Consider the following 18,711-nt stretch of genomic DNA (forward strand, 5'->3'; position numbering starts at 1 on the left):
GCTAGGTTCAGTATTCAAAAGACAGAGGGTGAGTTTATACTAATGGCTATGTTTCAGAATCCCAACCCCTAATGAAAAAGAAAAATCCAAGATTCATCAGTAGTATAAAGATCCTTTCTGAAAGACTCTGAAAGTCACCTTACAGTCACAATGTTAGGGGAAGTTGATTTTACCAGTATCTTGCAAAAAGTTACTGCAAAAGTCAAAATGGGCAAGGTTTCAAGAAAGGAAAGGTGATTTTTAATATTTTTTAATATAAAGAGAAAATTGTTACTACTTTAAAGGTAACATACATATGACAAGCTCTCTAAACCTTTTGTCGACTTGCACCAAGTCAGAAAAGAATAAGCTTGGGAAAATCAGCACTTATGTGCTCTGCTTGCCTTTGCGGTTGTCAGGGAAGGATCTGTGGCCCACAGTCAAGGCTGAGCAAGAAAACTTGGCTCATAGGCATCAACTAGAACTAGAGGCCTGACCTACCAAAGGGAAATTTGAAAAGATAAGCACAGTTAGCTCAAGCAGGTGGAGCAGAGCAGAGTACCTGAGACTTACAAAATACAGCGTAAGCCAAGGAGAGCTGATATACAGAAATCTGTCACTGAAACAAACAAACAAACCAACCAACCACTGGCTGTCTAATAGGGAACTGCAAACAGCTGAACAAGGCAAGCCAGGACAGCCTGAGACACAGACTCAAGACACAACTCAAGAGACTCAGAAACCAAAACACAAGAGCCCATGTAAGACAGCAACAGCATACTCCACAGGGCCTCACTGGTGTAGGATCCCAGAATCACAGAATGTTAGGAATTGGAAGGGACCTCAAAAGATCATCTAGTCCAATCCCCCTGCCGGACCAGGAACACCCAGATGAGGTTACACAGGAATGTGTCCAGGCGGGTTTTGAATGTCTCCAGAGTAGGAGACTCCACAGCCCCCCTAGGCAGCCTGTTCCAGTGTTCTGATACCCTTTCTGATACCCTGAGTTTCTTCTCAAATTTAAGTGGAACCTCTTGTGTTCCAGTTTGAACCCATTATCCCTTGTCCTATCATTGGTTGTCACCGAGAAGAGCCTGGCTCCATCCTCATGACACTCACCCTTTACATATTTATAAACATTAATGAGGTCACCCCTCAGTCTCCTCTTCTACAAGCTAAAGAGACCCAGCTCCCTCAGCCTTTACTCATAAAGGAGATGCTCCACTCTCTTAATCATCTTTGTTGCCCTGCGCTGGACTCTCTCCAGCAGTTCCCTGTTCTTCTTGAACAGAGGGGCCCACAACTGGACACAATATTCTGGATGTGGTCTCACCAGGGCAGAGTAGAGGGGAAGGAGAACCTCTCCCAACCTACTAACCAACTCCCTTCTAATACACCCCAGGTACCATTGGCCTTCTTGGCCACAAGGGCACAGTGCTGGCTCATGGTCATCCTGCTGTCCACCAGGACCCCCAGGTCCTTTCCCCTACGCTGCTCTCTAGTAGGTCATTCTCCAACTTATACTGGAACCTGGGGTTGTTCCTGCCCAGATGCAGGACTCTACACTTTCCTTCTTTATTTTTAATTAAATTTTTCCCTGCCCAACTCTCCAGCCTGTCCAGGTCTTGCTGGATGGCAGCACAGCCTTCTGGTGTGTCAGCCACTCCTCCCAGCTTGGTGTCATCAGCAGACTTGCTGATAGTACACTCTATTCCCTCATCCAAATCATTGATGAATATATTGAATAATACTGGCCCCCATACTGACCCCTGCGGCACTCCACTAGATACAGGCCTCCAACTAGACTCCGCCCCACTGACCACGACGCTCTGGCTTCTTTCCTTCAGCCAGTTTGCAGTCCACCTCACTACTCGGTCATCCAGACCATACTCCCTCAGTTTAGCAGCAAGGATGCTGTGGGAGACTGTGTCAAATGCTTTACTGAAGTCAAGGTAGACCACATCCACCGCCCTGCCATCATCTATCCACCTCGTTATATCTTCATAAAAGGCTATGAGGTTGGTGAAGCACGACTTCCCCTTGGTGAAGCCATGTTGACTGCCCCTAATGACCCTCTTATCCCTGATATGCCTTGAGATGGCACCAAGGATAAGTCATTCCTTCACTTTCCCAGGGATGGAGGTGTGGCTGACTGGTTTATAGTTACCCGGGTCCTCCTTCTTGCCCTTTTTGAAGACTGGAGTGACATTTGCTTTCCTCCACTCCTCAGGCACCTCTCCCGTTTCCCAAGACTTGGCAAAGATGATGGAGAGCAGTCCAGCAATTACCTCAGCCAGCTCGCTCAGCACCCACGGGTGCATCTCATCCGGACCCATGGATTTATGGATGTCCAGTTTGCCTAATTGCTCCCTAACCCAGTCCTCATCAACCAAGGCAAACTCCTCCATTTTCCTGACTTCCTCTGGGGCCTCAGCGGTACGGTACCAGTCCCAGCAACCTTTTTCCCCTGCGAGATAAAGCTTTTCCACGTATCACTGTTTGGACTGGTGTCTTGTAAAACCAGCCATTATCAAAGAAACCAAAGCCCTGCCTGTAGCACCAGTCCTGTAGCCAGTTGTTTCCACACTGAATTTTTCTATTCCATCCCAAACTGGAAGGAGGGAAGAGAAAATCACTTGAGCCCCAGACTCTTTTACCATCCATCCCAAGGTCTTGAAATCTTTTCGCATTCCCCTCAAACTGTGGGATGCAGCTCCCTCCCCATCTCTCTGGAAGATCAGCAGTGGGTAGTAGTCTGTTGGGTGCACCAGGTTGGGGAGCATTCTGGTGATATCCCTGATCCAAGCTCCAGGTAGACTACATACTTTCCTGCGATGAGAGTCAACTCTGCAGATTGGGCCCTCTGTCCCTCTCAGAAGGAAATTGCCTGCTACAATTGCCCTTCTTTCTTTCTTATCTGAGGCAGTCTTGAGGCGTGGGGTCAACTGCCTCTTTCTATGTGACCTTATAGGTAGGCCTTGCACCACATCCTCACCTACCTCTCCTTCAAGATCCAGGGCCTCAAACCTATTACAGAGGGGCACCTGGGGAAGCAAAGCAGGTAGGGAGGGAGTTACCCACGGCCCCAAACTGGAACTAGCTTCCAACCCTCATAATCTTTTCTGTCCCCTGCCTCTGCCCAACAGCGACAGAGCAGGGGCTGTCTCAGGTCTTCTCCCTCTGCCTGACAGGGCAAGGGGTTCATCACCTTTAGGGGGGTATGCGTTTTGTGTTGTGGCTAAAACACAACCCTGTATGTGGACTTCTATTGCCAGCACCAGAGGTTTGGTACTGACCCACAGAAGACTCAGGAGTATTAGCAAATAGTTCTTAAGAATATAGTCTGATATACTACTTGGAAGCAACAATAGGAAAAACCAGTCCTCCTCTGTGGAAAAGGGGATTGGATTGGGGGTGACAGTGGACAGTAGGAAAAAGAAGCAACTGCTGCAATACAGAAATAGGGCCTGGCAGCAGGAAAGTGGGTGAGAAGAGGCAATAATGTGCCTTTTGCTCAGTTGACATGAGAACATCAGAACAAAGCTAGTTAAATTTTTATGTTTGTATCCAACCACAGCTATCTGAATAGGATTCACAGAAAGGTCAAGGCATTTCCCACTACAGGGATCCAGGAAGACTCCTTCTGAGGCCAATTAACTCCTCATGGTCAAACCTGGAAAAAGAAACAGGACAGAAGAAGGCTCACCACCAAACCTACTGGTCATCTCCCGGATGATAATAGCCTCAAAGAGGTTTTCCACAAGGCAAGGCTTACATGCACTCTGGGTGTGCTGACATCTGCAATTATCCCCAAATGCAGGTAAATTTATTGCATATCTGTAGCAGTGGAAGGCTGTGTTTACATCCTCCTCATATATTAAAACGAAGCAAACAAAAAACCCATGATGCAGCCAACAGACTGTTAACAGCAATAAAGAAGTACTTTCAGGGAATGACCTGGAATACTGAGCCTCTTCTCACTAGGAGAGGCCCCAGAACACAGACGCTGGACAAAGCCAGAAATAATCTCTCAGCTGCAAGAGATCAGTTCTTCCTCCACCCTCAACAGAGGAGTTTCTTCATAATGTGCACAGATCCAGGACAAAGTCAAACGCTTTGGGCCTCCTCCCAGGAGCTTACATCTGACTGGCTTTGTGGGAGGAAATGCAGAAAAGAGCTATAAGGTCTGCAGTCAGAGACAGCGAAAGGAGCAGATGCAAGGATTATGATGTCCTGCTTTGCTGTAAATGTATCAAAGGGCCTTTGACATAACAACCAAAGAATGCAACTGTACTGCCAAGTAAAGGATAAGCAATTCAGGGAGCTGGTTCAATAAATTCCCAGACAGAAACAGAAAAAGGCTGCAGAGACTGAATAAGGACTGTTGCATATTTTGCTGGGATTTAATAGCACCTGAGCTCCTGTTGTGTGTGTGTGGGCTGTAAACATGCAGATGTCTTGTCACAGGATGATGCGGGAAAGCTAAGAAGAGATTTGGGACACAGCTCGAGAGCCAGGATGGAAGTGAACTCAACCCCTTAAGACTGCTGCCTCCCAAGCTGAAGAGTAGATACTGTAGCAAAGACAGATTTACTGTAACCAGGAAGTATCCCAGGCACAGGCAAAGACCAACAAGGCCACATAAACAAGCCAATACCATAAGAGAAAACGAACCATTTTTTCAATCCACTTTATTAAATACCAGCATTTAATAGCACTCCTCTGAAAAAGTCTCTTCAGAGCTGCTGAGAATCAAAGGAGTAATTCACAGAAAAACTGGTCTTTGATAAAGATCTGAGCTCCTTTAAAGTTGCTGATATAACTACCAACTACAAAGTCAAAGTGTGACTAGGTTACTACCTTAGTTTGGACCAAGAGAATGCTCTTGGAGCAAGTCTCAAAGTTGTTTCCAGCTCCGCTTCACTCGTTTGTGCTGCAGAGTTGTCTTGGCACATCTGATATAGATTCCTTCTAGATACCATAAAACTGGGAGCTGTCTCCCAGCTGCTGACAGGCACCCAGTCATGTGCCTGTCACTGGGATCATACTACAACCAGCCTGAAGGAAACCCCCAAAACAGGGATAGTGTGGACACAGGTTTCCCAGCAGCAAACCTTTTGCTCCCAGTGGTCTCACCTGCCTTAAATGCAAATAGATCCCCACAGCAGTGAAGGTCCCAATCTCAAACGGCTGAATGGAAAGACTGTTGAATGGGTACAGCCTCAGTAAGACTCTTCTGAATGTGCATTTATGTCAGCATCCCTCCTCCTCAGGCAAATTCAAACTTGGAAAAATTACATACTGCAATGGGGCAGGACAAAAAGCGGGTACATGGGAAGACAGCCTGTAGAACTAACAACTCCATGTCTGAAAGGATTATGAATGCCCTTCTTGGAAAAACAAACCAAAACCAAACAACCGAACAAACACAAAATGCAAAACACCAAAGTAAGAGGAATTCTTGTATTTTGCCCTTATATTTGTATAAGCCTTCACCTCCCAGTGCTCCAAAGATATGCCCCTTTTTTTAAATTTAGACTGCAAAAAAAGCCTCCAAAATGTATTGGCATAGCAAGGCTGCCAGCATCTTTGACATAATTCTGCTAGCATACAGTTGATATAGAAAATAAAGCCCACCTGTCTGGTGTTGTACTACTGGAAAACCTGCACCATTTATCTGTATTATATCTGGATAATATACTAGAAACATTAACTCATTATTCATATTAATCTATTACCTTATTTCACATACTGAATCTTGCCATTTTAAATTCATCTGACTGCACTAGCCTAATGATGTCCAGCAGGCCAGTCTTCTACATGTTTTCCAACTTAGAATTGCTTTCCCTTCCTCTTGTTGTAACAACTTAGCTACATTAAATTAATATTTATCTGTAGAAAGTTTGCCTAAAGAGTTATTTTTTGAAATAAGGGCAGAAGTCATGCTGATCACACAACTTGCATTCTCTCTGTTTCTCCCTGTATCTGAAGATTTTCATGTACATGCTTCAAATAATTTCTCACAAAGCCTTGGGAGAAAAACATTATACCTTAATGCCTACATGAGTACAGTTTTCTGGTCAAAATGCATTCATGCCTAATGGAGATACTTGGGTAAAAGCATTTCACTTATGAAAGTGTACATTATAACAGTCGAAATTGTGTGCTGTTAACAATCAGAGTACCACAGGTCTTTAATCTATTGGTATGGTGATGCCTGTTTCACTATTCTACTTAGGATCTTGCTTACTGAGTATATGTAACAAACCAAATGCTTTACTTGAGTATTTATTAAGAAATTTTTGATAGGAAGAGGAAATTCTACAAATTGTAGAATTATCATTCACACACAAAAAATTCTACAAATTGTAGAATTATCATTCACACACAAAAAATTTTTCAGTGCAATTTCCAACTTAACCATTTTGTCAATGTCAATCCTACAGTTCTAAGTCCACTCACAAGCCAAGTCATCCTTTCTGCTTCCCACAGCCCAGCTAACACCAGAGCTGCACACCTGTCCCAGTGTCACTAGTGCAAGTGACACGTTACCTGGAAACAACAGCTCAAGATCAATATGTAATGAAGACAGACCATGGGAGATATTGCATCACTATTTCGAAAGTCAGAGTAGTCTCAGCAAGAAGCCCTAATTAGCTGAACACACGGTTAAGCTTCTTTTCATGGGACTGGTTGGGAGGGGGGAAAGAACAAGAACATAGGGAGGGTTGTGGAGTGTCCTTCTCTGGAGACATTCAAAACCTGCCTGGACGCCTTCCTGTGTAGCCTCATCTGGGTGTTCCTGCTCCAGCAGGGGGATTAGAGTAGATGATCTTTTGAGGTCCCCTCCAATTCCTAACGGTCTGTGATTCTGTGATATAGAATCACATATTTTTCTCCATATTTCAGTACAGTTTCAGGCCCCTTACACCCACCCTAACTACTTCTTTGGTGGTTAAACACTTGCCTCAGGAGACAGAAATATAAGGGTACAGGCCCTGTTTCAGGAAGGCATCAAACACAGGTATCCCACTCCCACAAGTGTGTTCAAACATAAAAATGCGGGCGGTACGGCTGGAAGGGTCCATGTCTCAAGCAGAAAGTTATTTCCCTCAACTTAGGATGAAACCAGTGTCTCGTCCCGCGCATTAACCGCGTACGTGCGGGCCGTATAGAGAAATCAAACCCGGTTCATCGAGTGGCACGGGTGGGAGGGCGCCCGGTCTCCACGCCGGGCCCCGGCAGGAGGGAGACGGGGCTGGCCAGGCCTGAGGCAACGGCCGGGCCTCCCGCCGCCCCACGGCGCTTACAGCCCCGGCCCCGCCGCTGCCGGCCCTCAGCCTTCCCCTGGCCTCTATGAGAGGGCCCACTGGGCAGCCCCGGAGCAGCAGGGCCGGGGAGGGAGCCAGGCCACCCGCTACCAGCCACTCACCCGGGAGCGCGGCGAGGAGACAGCGGCTCTCGGACCAGGCTTTCACCGGGGCGGGACGGCACCAGAGCCCCCAGCCACACGGACAGTACGCGGGCGATCGGGGCTCACCTCACTTGGCAGAACGGCTGCCAGCACAGCCTTCGAACAAAGGTCAGGGCGGAGGCCGCCATGACACGGGGAACCACGGGGGGGAGGGGGAGGATGAGGAGGAGGTGGCGGCGGCGGCGGCAAACCCCGCCCCGCCGGAGCCATTGCGCCCTCAGCTGAGAGGTTGGCGACCGCCTCCCGTGGTGGAGGCCGGGCTGCGCGCGATGGCTTCGCCCGCAGCCGCTGAGGTGACAGCGGCCGGGCCGGGGTGGGCTTGGCGGGAGCCGTGAGGCGGCAGGTTGGGCCTCCGCTGGCGGGAGGGACCGGGCGGAGAGTCTCCTCTCTACGAGCGACCAGGTGCAGGTGTGACAGCAGTCTGGAGCCATAACCTGGGAAATGCACTTCGGGGTCAGAAATGAAACAGGTTGTTGTGGAAGCTACTGGAGTGTCCAGAAGAGTGATACGAAGCTGGTGAAGGGTTTGAAGGGGAAGCCGTATGAGGAGCGGCTAAAGTCACTGGGTTTGTTCAGCCTGGAGAAGAGGAGACTGAAGGGAGACCTCATGGGGCTACAGCTTCCTCACAAGGAGAGGAGGAGGGGCAGGCACTGAGCTCTTCTCTCTGGTGACCAACGACAGAACCCGCGGGAATGGCAGGTTTAGATTGGACATGAGGAAAAGGTTCTTCCCCAGAGGGTGGTGGAGCACTGGAACAGACTCCCCAGGGAGGTGTCACAGCCCCAAGCCTGACAGTGCTCAAGAAGAGACTGGACAACGCCCTCAGACACATGGTGTGAACTGTGGGGTTGTCCTGTGCAGGGACAGGAGTTGGACTCGATGGTCCTTGTGGGTCCCTTCCAACTCAGGACATTCTATGACTTCTAAGCCTGATGGGCAGCTGGCACTGTCAGAGAGCAGACTATGGAAAATGATCAGATGTGAAGCCAGTGAGCAAAAGTAATGGACTCAGCTTAGCCCCTCAAAAGTGCCTTGTAACACACATCACGTTATTGATGGGGGCCATTACTTGTATTATCTTTCTATTTTTGCCTGCTAGGTAGCTCTTAAATATGTTCATGTCATTGTTTTTCCACACAAATCATCTGGCGGGCTACTGAATAGCTTTGGGTCTGTACCTCAGTAGGATTGGTGCCGTGCAAAAGTGAAATAAATGCTAGTGTCTGTCCCATCTAACTTATTGCTGTTTATTGCTAAGCTTTTGCACTTTCGCTTCTCAGGGTATGTTTAATTTTTCCTTGCTGATGTTATCTGCTTTGGGAAAGATGTTTCTGTGTTCAGTCAGGTGCTGGGAAGATCTTCATGACTGACATACTCAGCTCTGTCGGTCTCCTTTCAAAAAGCATCCAATAAAATCACCTTTTAGTCCTGATTTGATTTCTTGTTTGTTTGTTTTTCCTTTCCCCAAAAGTAAATGCATTTAGGACTATGAGTTCTCCCTCAAGGATAAATGTTTCAAAGCTGTTAATGAGCTGTGGGGTTCTCCTTCCTTACATTCTTGGTTACTGTTTTCCAAAAGTGTACATAACTGTTTGAGACCAGCAATTAGGATGGCACATTTTTTTTCTCATCTTGTTGTGATGTGTGACTCTGGTCAAATTACATGTAGCTGACTTTTTCTAACACAGCCTTGAATTTCAAGCACAAGTGTTCTTCTTTGAACTTGATACATCTTGAATTTTGCTTATGATTACAGATCCAAAAGCCTACCATTTCTCAATTTCAGACACAAACTTTACTGGTTTGCGTCTCTAGCTGACCTACTTAAAATAGGTATTTATTTGCATTTTAGCCTCTCAGTGGCAATTTCTTTCTCTGCTACACAGAGTTGTGAGATGAAATTCATATTTATAAAAGACTTTGAAATCACCCTTCTGAAGGTGTTATATTAAATGGTATTGTTGTTCTATACTCTTACTTGGCCTTGATCAAGCAAAACTCATGGCTTTAAAGCATGTACCTTGTTAGACAGAAACAGTATTTTGAATGCATAAAGCCAAACTATGGGCTATTTTTTTCCTCTGAGCTACAGGAATGAGGCTTTCTGTGAATAAAAAAGAATTCTGCTCTAAAATGCTGGCATTTGTTTTGTCAAATAATAGTTTATTTTACTGAAAGCTTATGCACACAACAGTTTTAGTCTTGTAGTCTGAAAAGGCCAGAAAAATAATTACAGGAATGTAATGAGCATCAGTTGAAAGTTTACTATAGTACTATTGTTAGCACTAATGCGATGAATCTAGAGAGGACTCCCTAGAGAACTCATTTGGTAAGTTGCTTCAGATTTATTGTTGGACAAACAAGTCCCTAATGACAATGTCCTCTCTAGCATTTTATTGTTAATGGTAAGACAAAAGGTTTTTCCTGGCTGCATTTTTATCCTTGTGTAAAATTCTTATATTCTTTCTTTTATTTCAAAATAATACAGTTCCACATTTTGTACTACTGTCTAGAAGCTACATGAGAAGTATTTGGGGGGGGGGGAGTGCACTTCTCCTGAATTCTCTTTGCCTTTAAATTATTACCCTCTTGAAAACACAAAAGTCTTTTATATATTTGCTTAGCTGAAGGTAACAGTAACAAAAGCGGCCCATTAGACCCAGCTCACCCATTTCAATTCCAAGGCAAAATAGTCTCTTGCATTATGTTTTCTGTTGCCTCTGCGCAGGTGAATACAGAGCACAGCAGTTGTGCTTTATTTGCGAACTTCCTTCTCACCCAATACTGCCTGCAGAAAACTTTGCTGTTAAATATATGAGATTAAATATCTTAGATCTTATTTTTCTTAACTTCTTTCTATTGCATGTAAATCAGTTGAAATAGACCTGTCTTTTTTTTAATAAAGTCATACAGGAATGAATACTGAGAATGAATAAACTTTTTCCAGTTGTACCTGAAGACAGAAAAGAGGCATCTCTGGATTCAGTCAAAGATGGATTGTATACTATAGGAATTAAATAGGGACACCAGCAGTATGCAGTGCTCACCAAAGGAAGTTACAGAGAAATAGCAAGCACAGTGAATTCTTTTTCTCTTCACCTCTCTAAGATACATATCACAATCCATGTATTGTGTCTACAAGAGTGCAATTTGATGTGTGTGTCTGTCTCTAGAAACCTATACCTCCAGATGTCCTTCTTCCTTTTTTTCTTCTCTCTTTTTTCTTCTCTTGTCCTCCTTTCAATTACTTAGCTACTTAGCATTCATCTGACTGCTCAGGTAAGCTGAAATATTAAACAAGCATTTTGTGAGTAGTGTGTCACAAAAACATCTTTCTGTTCTATTGGTGTTGTTATCTTTTCCTTATGTATGTGACATTACCTATTTTCTTAACATGCTTTTAACCATTTCTTCCTTGCAATGTGTTCTCACTCATGGAAGTGGGATCTTAGGGGAACAAAGTCACATACCTCACAAGATGGGATTTGCATGTGGCTTAATATTACACACTTTTGTTCTGGCCTTTTCTATGTGTGCATTTTACCATATACATGTTATAAGCCATGTATATGCTAGAGAAAATATTGTGTCCTTATTATGAAATACAAAATCAAGCAATAAATTTTCAGACCACTGGATCCTGATGTTTTGTTTGCAGAGTGAGTGGTTTGACTGTTGTAATCTATATCTATGTGCTGTGTGCTTCAGCATAATTGCAGGTTCTTTGACATGCTGATAAAAGCCTGAATAAAAAGTGTTTCATGTAATTTCACAGTGGAAGGGAGGAATGGTGTTGCCATCATGGGAGCTGATTCTGATACATCAAGGTGATCACTATATTATCTGCATCTCCAGTTCCTTCAAGATTGCAAAATATTCTACAATCTGACCAGCATATTTTTTTTTTTTTGCTATAATGATAGTTCTTGTGTCTTTGCAATAATTTCTGCAGTCTTTAATGTTGAGTGTTTGCCAGTTTGTCCCATAGATTTTCTGAAATATGCATTCTTTAATGTCACTGTACTCAGTATTAAAGAGTTGAATATTTGTCATCCCTTACCATGACAAGGCAGCTGTTTTCTCTTTGATATGAATTGTTTATCCAGGAAACAGATGTGTCAGGTACTTTATTATTCAGATTTTGATTTCTATGGCAGATGATTTTGCATTATCACCACAGGGAACTTTAATACATATGTAACAGAAAGTTATCTTGGTGATTATTCACCTTCCCCTTGAAAATCAATCCAATAAATCCTGTGGGACTTACTTGTGTGACAATATTGTCATGCTTTTTGCATTGATGATGACAATTCCACACATGTGGGAGAGGGTCATTCATAGTTTTGCTGCTACAGTGTAGGAAACTATAATGTTAACAAGGGGCATTAATCACTGGCGTCTTTGTAAGCCTGGTTTTGGAAACTCCTGTTTATGTGGGTCATGTTCTTACCTCAGAATGAAAGATATGCTCAGTTCCTGATATCCAAGAAGAAATTAGACTTGGACCCATTTACCTGAACAGAGATTTTTGTCAACAGAGAAATATAAACATGAGCTCTAATCAGCAACTAACTAAATGTACAGCGCTTTACTCCACTTTTCTTGGCTGGATTGCTGGTTCATTCTCAGACAATCAGTAATTCTGGAAGAATTGCCTTTTTGCAGCGTTGTCCTTAGTTCAGATCTAAAATACCAAGTTCTTAGTCCTCAAGTCTCATTAATGTTCTCCACTGACCAAGTGGTACATGCCTTGAGCTGTGTCTTCTCACAATCTGTTCCATCCAAAAATATCCTTGCTGCTTCAAACCATTGCAGTTCCTTTACCGTGAATGCAATTAATTTACCTCATCTAGCCATAGGTTACCACCTCTAGTAAAAAACATGATCTTTTCTATCCTGAATTACAAATCGTTCTAAAACTCACAGCATTCAGTTGGACAACACATATAATTTTTATTAAGATCACAGGAGATGGACTGCAAGTTTAGGCCTACATCACTGAAATAGTCACACAAATGAGGATTTGAAGGGCCAAGCCTCATGTCTGGAAAGTGCTGTAATTACTTTGGCACTTTGCTACTATAGAAGAACTTGCCTCAAGTGTGCCATAAAGTTATCTGTCACATTGTATTTTTACTGCTCAGACCCTTCTCTGTGTGCTTTACTGTCTCTCCATATTTTCTCCCAGTATTTTACTGTCCAGTCTTTTTGATCCCTTTACAATAGAGCTATAGGAGAGGTCTGTATTGTGCAGGGTCTAGTACAATTGTCCTTAGGTAGAACATGGGCAAATTCCTGTTTACTTGTCATTCATCATTTACTTCCAGTAGTTGGAAACAGGAGAAGGCTATATACTCTGCAGGCATGATAACTTTTGTGCTTATGACTAGCACTAAGCTGCTCTTACAAGTAACTCTTGCATATTTAAATAAACTATTTGGTAATCTTGTTTTGAGGCTTCCCTCTGTCATCTAGTGTGTTTGTGTTCAGAAATTGCTACACTTTCCTCAGCAGGTTGCTCAGTGTTTTGACTGAACATTTAAACTGCATAGGAATATTATTCTTAAGACATTCAACAGAATAGAAACAAAAGTGCAATTACAAATAATATTTTTTGAGGAAATAACACACGAAACAACCTCAGAGATTTTGTAAAAGTTTGCCTGGTAAACAGCAAATCTATATACTAAGCTTTTGAAAGACCCATGTTTTAAAATATGTTGTATATTTACAACCCTTATCAACAATCTATGGAACACTTACATTCTCATCCTGCTGTTCTGAAATGTAACTACTATTTGTGAAAGGTTACATATCATATCCTCTTTACCAGGACTGGCCAGATAGCCACTTAAAAATAATCTGTGAAATTAAGTAAATGAGAAAGTACTGTTTGAAGGTATCTGAAGTGGTTTGTTGAGTTGCATCGTTTTTTCACACTAAGAGCACCTGGGAAAGAAACATTATTGGTAGGAGTTCAATCAGGAGATGTGGTTACAGGAGTCTTGTTTCACATATGAATCAAAGAACAACAGAATTGATGTTAATTAAAGGAATTGGAATCTTCCTGAACTGGAGTCCTTTTCAGTTTCCTGAACCATTAAATGATGCAGATGTTGTCTATGGGCTCATCAGACTCTTTTGCCAAAGAACTGGCACTCCTGCTTTTTGTATTTTCACTTAAAAAAAAAAAAAAAAAAAAAAAAAAGGTTTGGACCATCATTTCACAGTTTAAACTTTAAGCCAGCGTAAGCAAACACTGCTATTGAGAGGAGTAGTCTTTCTATTTTCCTCGGTCCCTTCTGTTTCACTTACATGCCTTTTTTCCTGCTGACACGGCTGTTTTCATAGCCAAGCATTGAACCAGTTCAGGGAATTAATCTGAGTTACAATTAACCAGGCAAAACCAAGTCAGTAAATGAATAAAGGTTAATTGTGACCCAGATCAACCCCTGCTCCTTTTCGTCAGACAACTGAATGCACTCTCATGCTGGTGCCAAGGAAGGAGGTGTGAGGGAGCCTGCCAGGCAGGTGGCTTGCTTCTTTCAGCAGCAGGGCTCTGTTACATCAGCTTATGACATTAAAGCAGTAACATTACTGCCTCTGAAGGATTTGTTTCATTTTCTGTCTCGGTGTCTTGGGCTGTTTGTATGGTTAAAATGTTTTATTCTCATATCACAGAAATTATCTCTGTATGTAGGTATAAATGGGGCTGTTAGCTTGATCCTCTAGGAAGTGAGTTATAAAGCGATAGTAATGTGCATCTATTAGCCTGTTAAAATCAAAGTTGACAAAGGGGAGGGGAAGACATTAAATCCCTGCACATATTTTTTTGGCTGATAGAAGGAGGTGAAACTATTAATGGTCTCAGTAAGAAAAAGACTGCATCTTCTGCCAAAAAAATGTTGTAGTAAACACTTTTTTTCATGTGTGGGACTCTCTGGGCCATGATGTATCGTAAGATATTATTGTAAAATAAGTAGTCTCTCTGCTTGTTTGTGCTCACCCTTGCATAGCCCGTTGTGCTGTGCCAACACTAGTATTGGTGTGGACAGTGAGTCAGATCAGAGAACTAATCCAGTTAAGAAATAACCCACGCAAGAAAACCCATCAGCTGACCTGTTTCCCATTTCGAATTACTTTCACCACAAAAACAGCGGAGTTGACGCAGCTCAGGGCATAGTCACTATTCAAGATGGCACGATTGCCAAAACATTTGTTTGGCAAAACATTTGGACTTCATCCCTATGTCTAGTCAGACTTAGTTCCTATACTAGCTTAGTATATCTCACTTTCCATATGATGGCCATAGTCTAACTGTGGCTGGCTTTATTAACATGAACATTAGCAGAAAAGGTACCAACTATCTAATGACTCCTACCAAGCTGCTGAATTCAGGGTAGCATAAACTTAGAGCAGTTAAAGCAGAGTTGGGTTTACCAGTGTTGGACTGCACCTCCTACAACTCCAGCACTTTGGCAACCCCAATTTGGCCATTAAACTATTTGGTAATAGTCCAGTGAGCATCTGAACTTAGAATGTACATGCTGTCTTTTGGCTGCTCAGTGTGTAATTTGCTTTGCAGACTGTCTATTGTGCAGGACTGGTTTACTTCTCAAGGGCAGAGCTTTTTTCAGGATGGTCTCAATTAGACTGCTAAAAGTGATTCAACATGGGTTTTTGTCTGCATGTTCCCAAAATACTTCAGCACGTACTTAACATATCCTTTTGCTAAGAGAGGACTTCTGATCTGATTTCCTTCATCTAGGGCAATTCTGTAAATTCCAGTAAAGGCAAAATTCACCTCAAAACTTCCCTAGTGGAACATTTTTAAGATAGTAATGGCCTTCTCATTTGAGGGAAGGCAGACCATTTTCCATCTTTCTCTGTGTTAGATTTTAGGAGGTCATAGGTAACCACATTGTCTCCTAAAAAGGTTTAACTGTTGGCATTCTTTCAAGCTGTAACATTGCATTCTAGCAAAATGTGTCTGTTATGCTTTGACCTTCATTGTATGCCACTGTCCCCTTTTGTCTGCCCAAATCCAATGGACTCATCTAGACCTGTTACAATGCTTTCCTGCAGTTTCTCACCTTTCCCTACATAAGGCTTGGATAATACATTCCAGCAGTTAGTTTACAGTGAAAAACCCCAAATTCTTAAATAAGCTATGAAATAATGTCACTTCAGTAAACAGGTTTCATACTGTGCTCTGATGATTATTCGTTGATATCTACATTGCACCTCCACAACCCTTAATCTCTTTCTGATTTTGTCTAGACCAGGATATCACCAGGATATTCACCTTCCTTGAGATCATGTTTGTCAGAATGGTTTGAGCTCGTCTACCACAGTTCAGCTTACTGGAATCCAGCCAGTTTAGTGTTTATTAATTAGCAATAGTCTTGAATGGTAGTGAATTTCTGGTTAAGGGTTTTTTTTTTTTTTAATCTTTTTAATGAGGACTGGCATTCCAGCTGGCATTTTCAGATGACAGCGTTCATACTTTTTTGAGTTCTTAGGATGCAGGTGATTTTTAATTACTCCTTGATTTATTCAGGTGCATGCTTCAGTCGTCCCTTATGGTGAATATAAATGCATGGTTTAGTTTGTGTTTATCACCGAACAGCTTTGATTTCTCAAGGGGACTATGCGGAGCATTCAGATCTTCTGGAGGGTTGTTAGGCCCAAATTTTGTTTCTTCATTGTCTTGTGTTAGCACGAGGCACAGGCCTGCTTCCCACAGTGAAAGGTTTTGTACAGACACAAGACCAGAAGACATTCCACGTCAAAAGGATTAAGGTTTACAGTGTCTTGTAACACTGTAAATCAAGAGACAACATACAGATATGACCACGACAAGACATAGGAGTGAGAACACTGGTCAAAGGAGAGGGCAATGGTCTCAGCATGTCAGGTACTTCATATTTGTCAGGTACAAACCAGAGTATTAAAATACATATAATTTATAGTTTTTGTAGCCTCAATTTGTTTTACATTGAAAACTGGATCCATTCTGAGGCATACTGTTGATGAAACTAGGAAAGACTGGTAAAACAATGGTTCTGAAGAAGTGGTGGTAGATATGCATGAACTATCATAAATTTTTAACCAGATGAAAAAACCCAACAAAATAAATTCAAAGCCCCAATCTTCTAAAACATTTTCAGTGGAAAAGCTTCTATAAATGCAGTCACAATAGCATGTAAGTCTGTGTACCTGCTGATAGATTCAGCATTCAAGTTACATATAACTTGCTTTCATTTTATATAATAAACCTATACCTCAAAAGGATTGCAGAGCCTCCTCCTGTTGCAGAACTTTCAATTTCCCATGTACTTGTACAACAGAAAATGACCTCAGAAGGATGACCTTAAAATTCATCTGCTGTTTAGGGAGCAGCCTTAAGCTCACCGGCATGAAATGCTGAGCGCAGGGGAATGGTTTCAGCCTCGTTGTTCTCTAGAGCTGACCCAGGGTTGTGGATAGAATCACCCTCCAGTGAGGGATGGTGTCCATAGGATTTCCTCAGGGGTATGTACCTATCTTAATTTCACAAGGCACCTTTATAGACCTTGTTCTTATTTTAACATAGGGATGAAAAATTGTGGGAAAGGGGTGAAGCAGGAAATGCAGGTGTTGCCAATCTCTTTGTACATTACCTACAGGTGGCAACACCTGTCCAGGCCTTGAGAGACTTAGGTTCAAGCCTATAGCTCTTACAAAAGAGCTTAACATTTATTTCAGTATTGCTTTACTGGCATTCTGCAGTTTCTACAACACTTAAATCATGTACAGGCTGTTCTCTTACACTGATTTTAATGGCAATAAAATTAACATAGGGCAGATGGGAAAGACAATCGGGCAACTTTTTATCTTAAGGGAGCTGCCCATGTGTTTTGCGCTGTCCTCTCAGCTTTGACTCCCACCAGTTCCCTGTTGCAGCGGGTACCTGGTTTCTGCAGGATGCCTGTGGCTGCAGCCCGACTCCTGCTGGCTGATTACTGCTGCACCTGTGACAAATTAAATTAGCCACAGCTGGGCTGGCTGGAGGCCATGGGAGCAAGTTGTCAGGCGGTAATAGACGGTGCAGACTTGGCCTGGGTTGCAAGCTCAAGGGAAGACAACTGTTACTTGTTTTCCTTCCAGGTAAGTATTTCTATATTCATTTAAAAAGACAAAAAAATGCTACTAGATATTGGTTAAGCCTTTTTGATTGGAAGACACCAGTCTTTCCTTTTGATTGTAATTGTGCTATATAGCTCATAATTTCCAATTGATTAATTTTCCTAAATCATCAGTTCTGTAAGGTATGGAACTGTAGCATGTTTTCTATTTTTGCTGATCTCAGTGGGACTGTTCAGCTGAACAAAATAAAATACATGTGTGCTGGCAGCATAGCAGCCTTGGTATACATTTAAGTGCTGTTTTATAATAATCTTCTCTCATTGTTTATATTAATATCTATATTTTCTATATATTTATGCAAAAGTATAGGAATCATCTTCTAGTACAGGGATAACTGATCTTCCCATGAGTATAGTAATGTATCAGAATCTTCATATAACTAAATCTAGAAAACAAGTTATCAGCAAGCTAGGGAAAGAAGGAACTTTAGCAGGAACTTTGCCAAGTCTTGGGAAACGGGAGAGGTGCCCGAGGATTGGAGGAAAGCAAATGTCACTCCAGTCTTCAAAAAGGGCAAGAAGGAGGACCCGGGTAATTATAGACCAGTCAGCCTCACCTCTGTCCCTGGGAAAGTAATGGAACAGCTTGTCCTTGGTGCCATCTCAAGGCATATCAAGGATAAGAGGGTTATTAGGGGCAGTCAGCATGGCTTTACCAAGGGTAGGTCATGCTTGACCAACCTCATAGCCTTTATGAGAATGTAACAAGGTGGATGGATGATGGCAGAGCGGTGGATGTGGTCTACCTTGACTTCAGTAAAGCCTTTGACACAGTCTCCCACAGCATCCTCACAGCTAAGTTGAGGAGGTGTGGTCTAGACAATAGAGTAGTGAGGTGGGTTGCAAACTGGCTTAGGGAGAGAAGCCAGAGAGTGGTAGTCAATGGTGCGGAGTCTAGTTGGAGGCCAGTATCTAGTGGAGTGCCCCAGGGGTCAGTGCTGGGGCCAATATTATTCAATATATTCATTAACGATTTGGACGAGGGAATAGAGTGTACTATCAGCAAGTTTGCTGATGACACTAAGCTGGGAGGAGTGGCTGACACGCCAGAGGGCTGTGCTGCCATCC

General features: G+C 42.9%; 1 protein-coding gene across 6 annotated transcripts in view; it reads right to left on the reverse strand.

Annotated features, from left to right (window-relative positions):
- The window catches only part of ECI2 (enoyl-CoA delta isomerase 2), a 39,183-nt gene extending 31,565 nt beyond the window's left edge, over positions 1 to 7,618 (reverse strand). For 3 of the 6 annotated variants that reach the window (XM_082044147.1, XM_082044145.1, XM_082044143.1), the window contains exon 1: positions 7,412 to 7,612. Coding sequence is in view for 1 of the 6 variants with exons in the window: in XM_082044142.1 (XP_081900268.1) it covers positions 7,520 to 7,581 (62 nt within the window). In the remaining 5 variants the exon portion in view is untranslated. Of the gene's footprint in view, positions 1 to 7,411 lie in introns of all 6 variants that reach the window. The other 3 variants (XM_082044142.1, XM_082044146.1, XM_082044144.1) reach the window with 3 other exon arrangements.
- Between the last annotated feature and the right edge of the window lie 11,093 nt (positions 7,619 to 18,711).

This window comes from Streptopelia decaocto, assembly GCF_964273445.1.
Source record: "Streptopelia decaocto genome assembly, chromosome: 2".
Lineage (NCBI taxonomy): Eukaryota > Metazoa > Chordata > Aves > Columbiformes > Columbidae > Streptopelia > Streptopelia decaocto.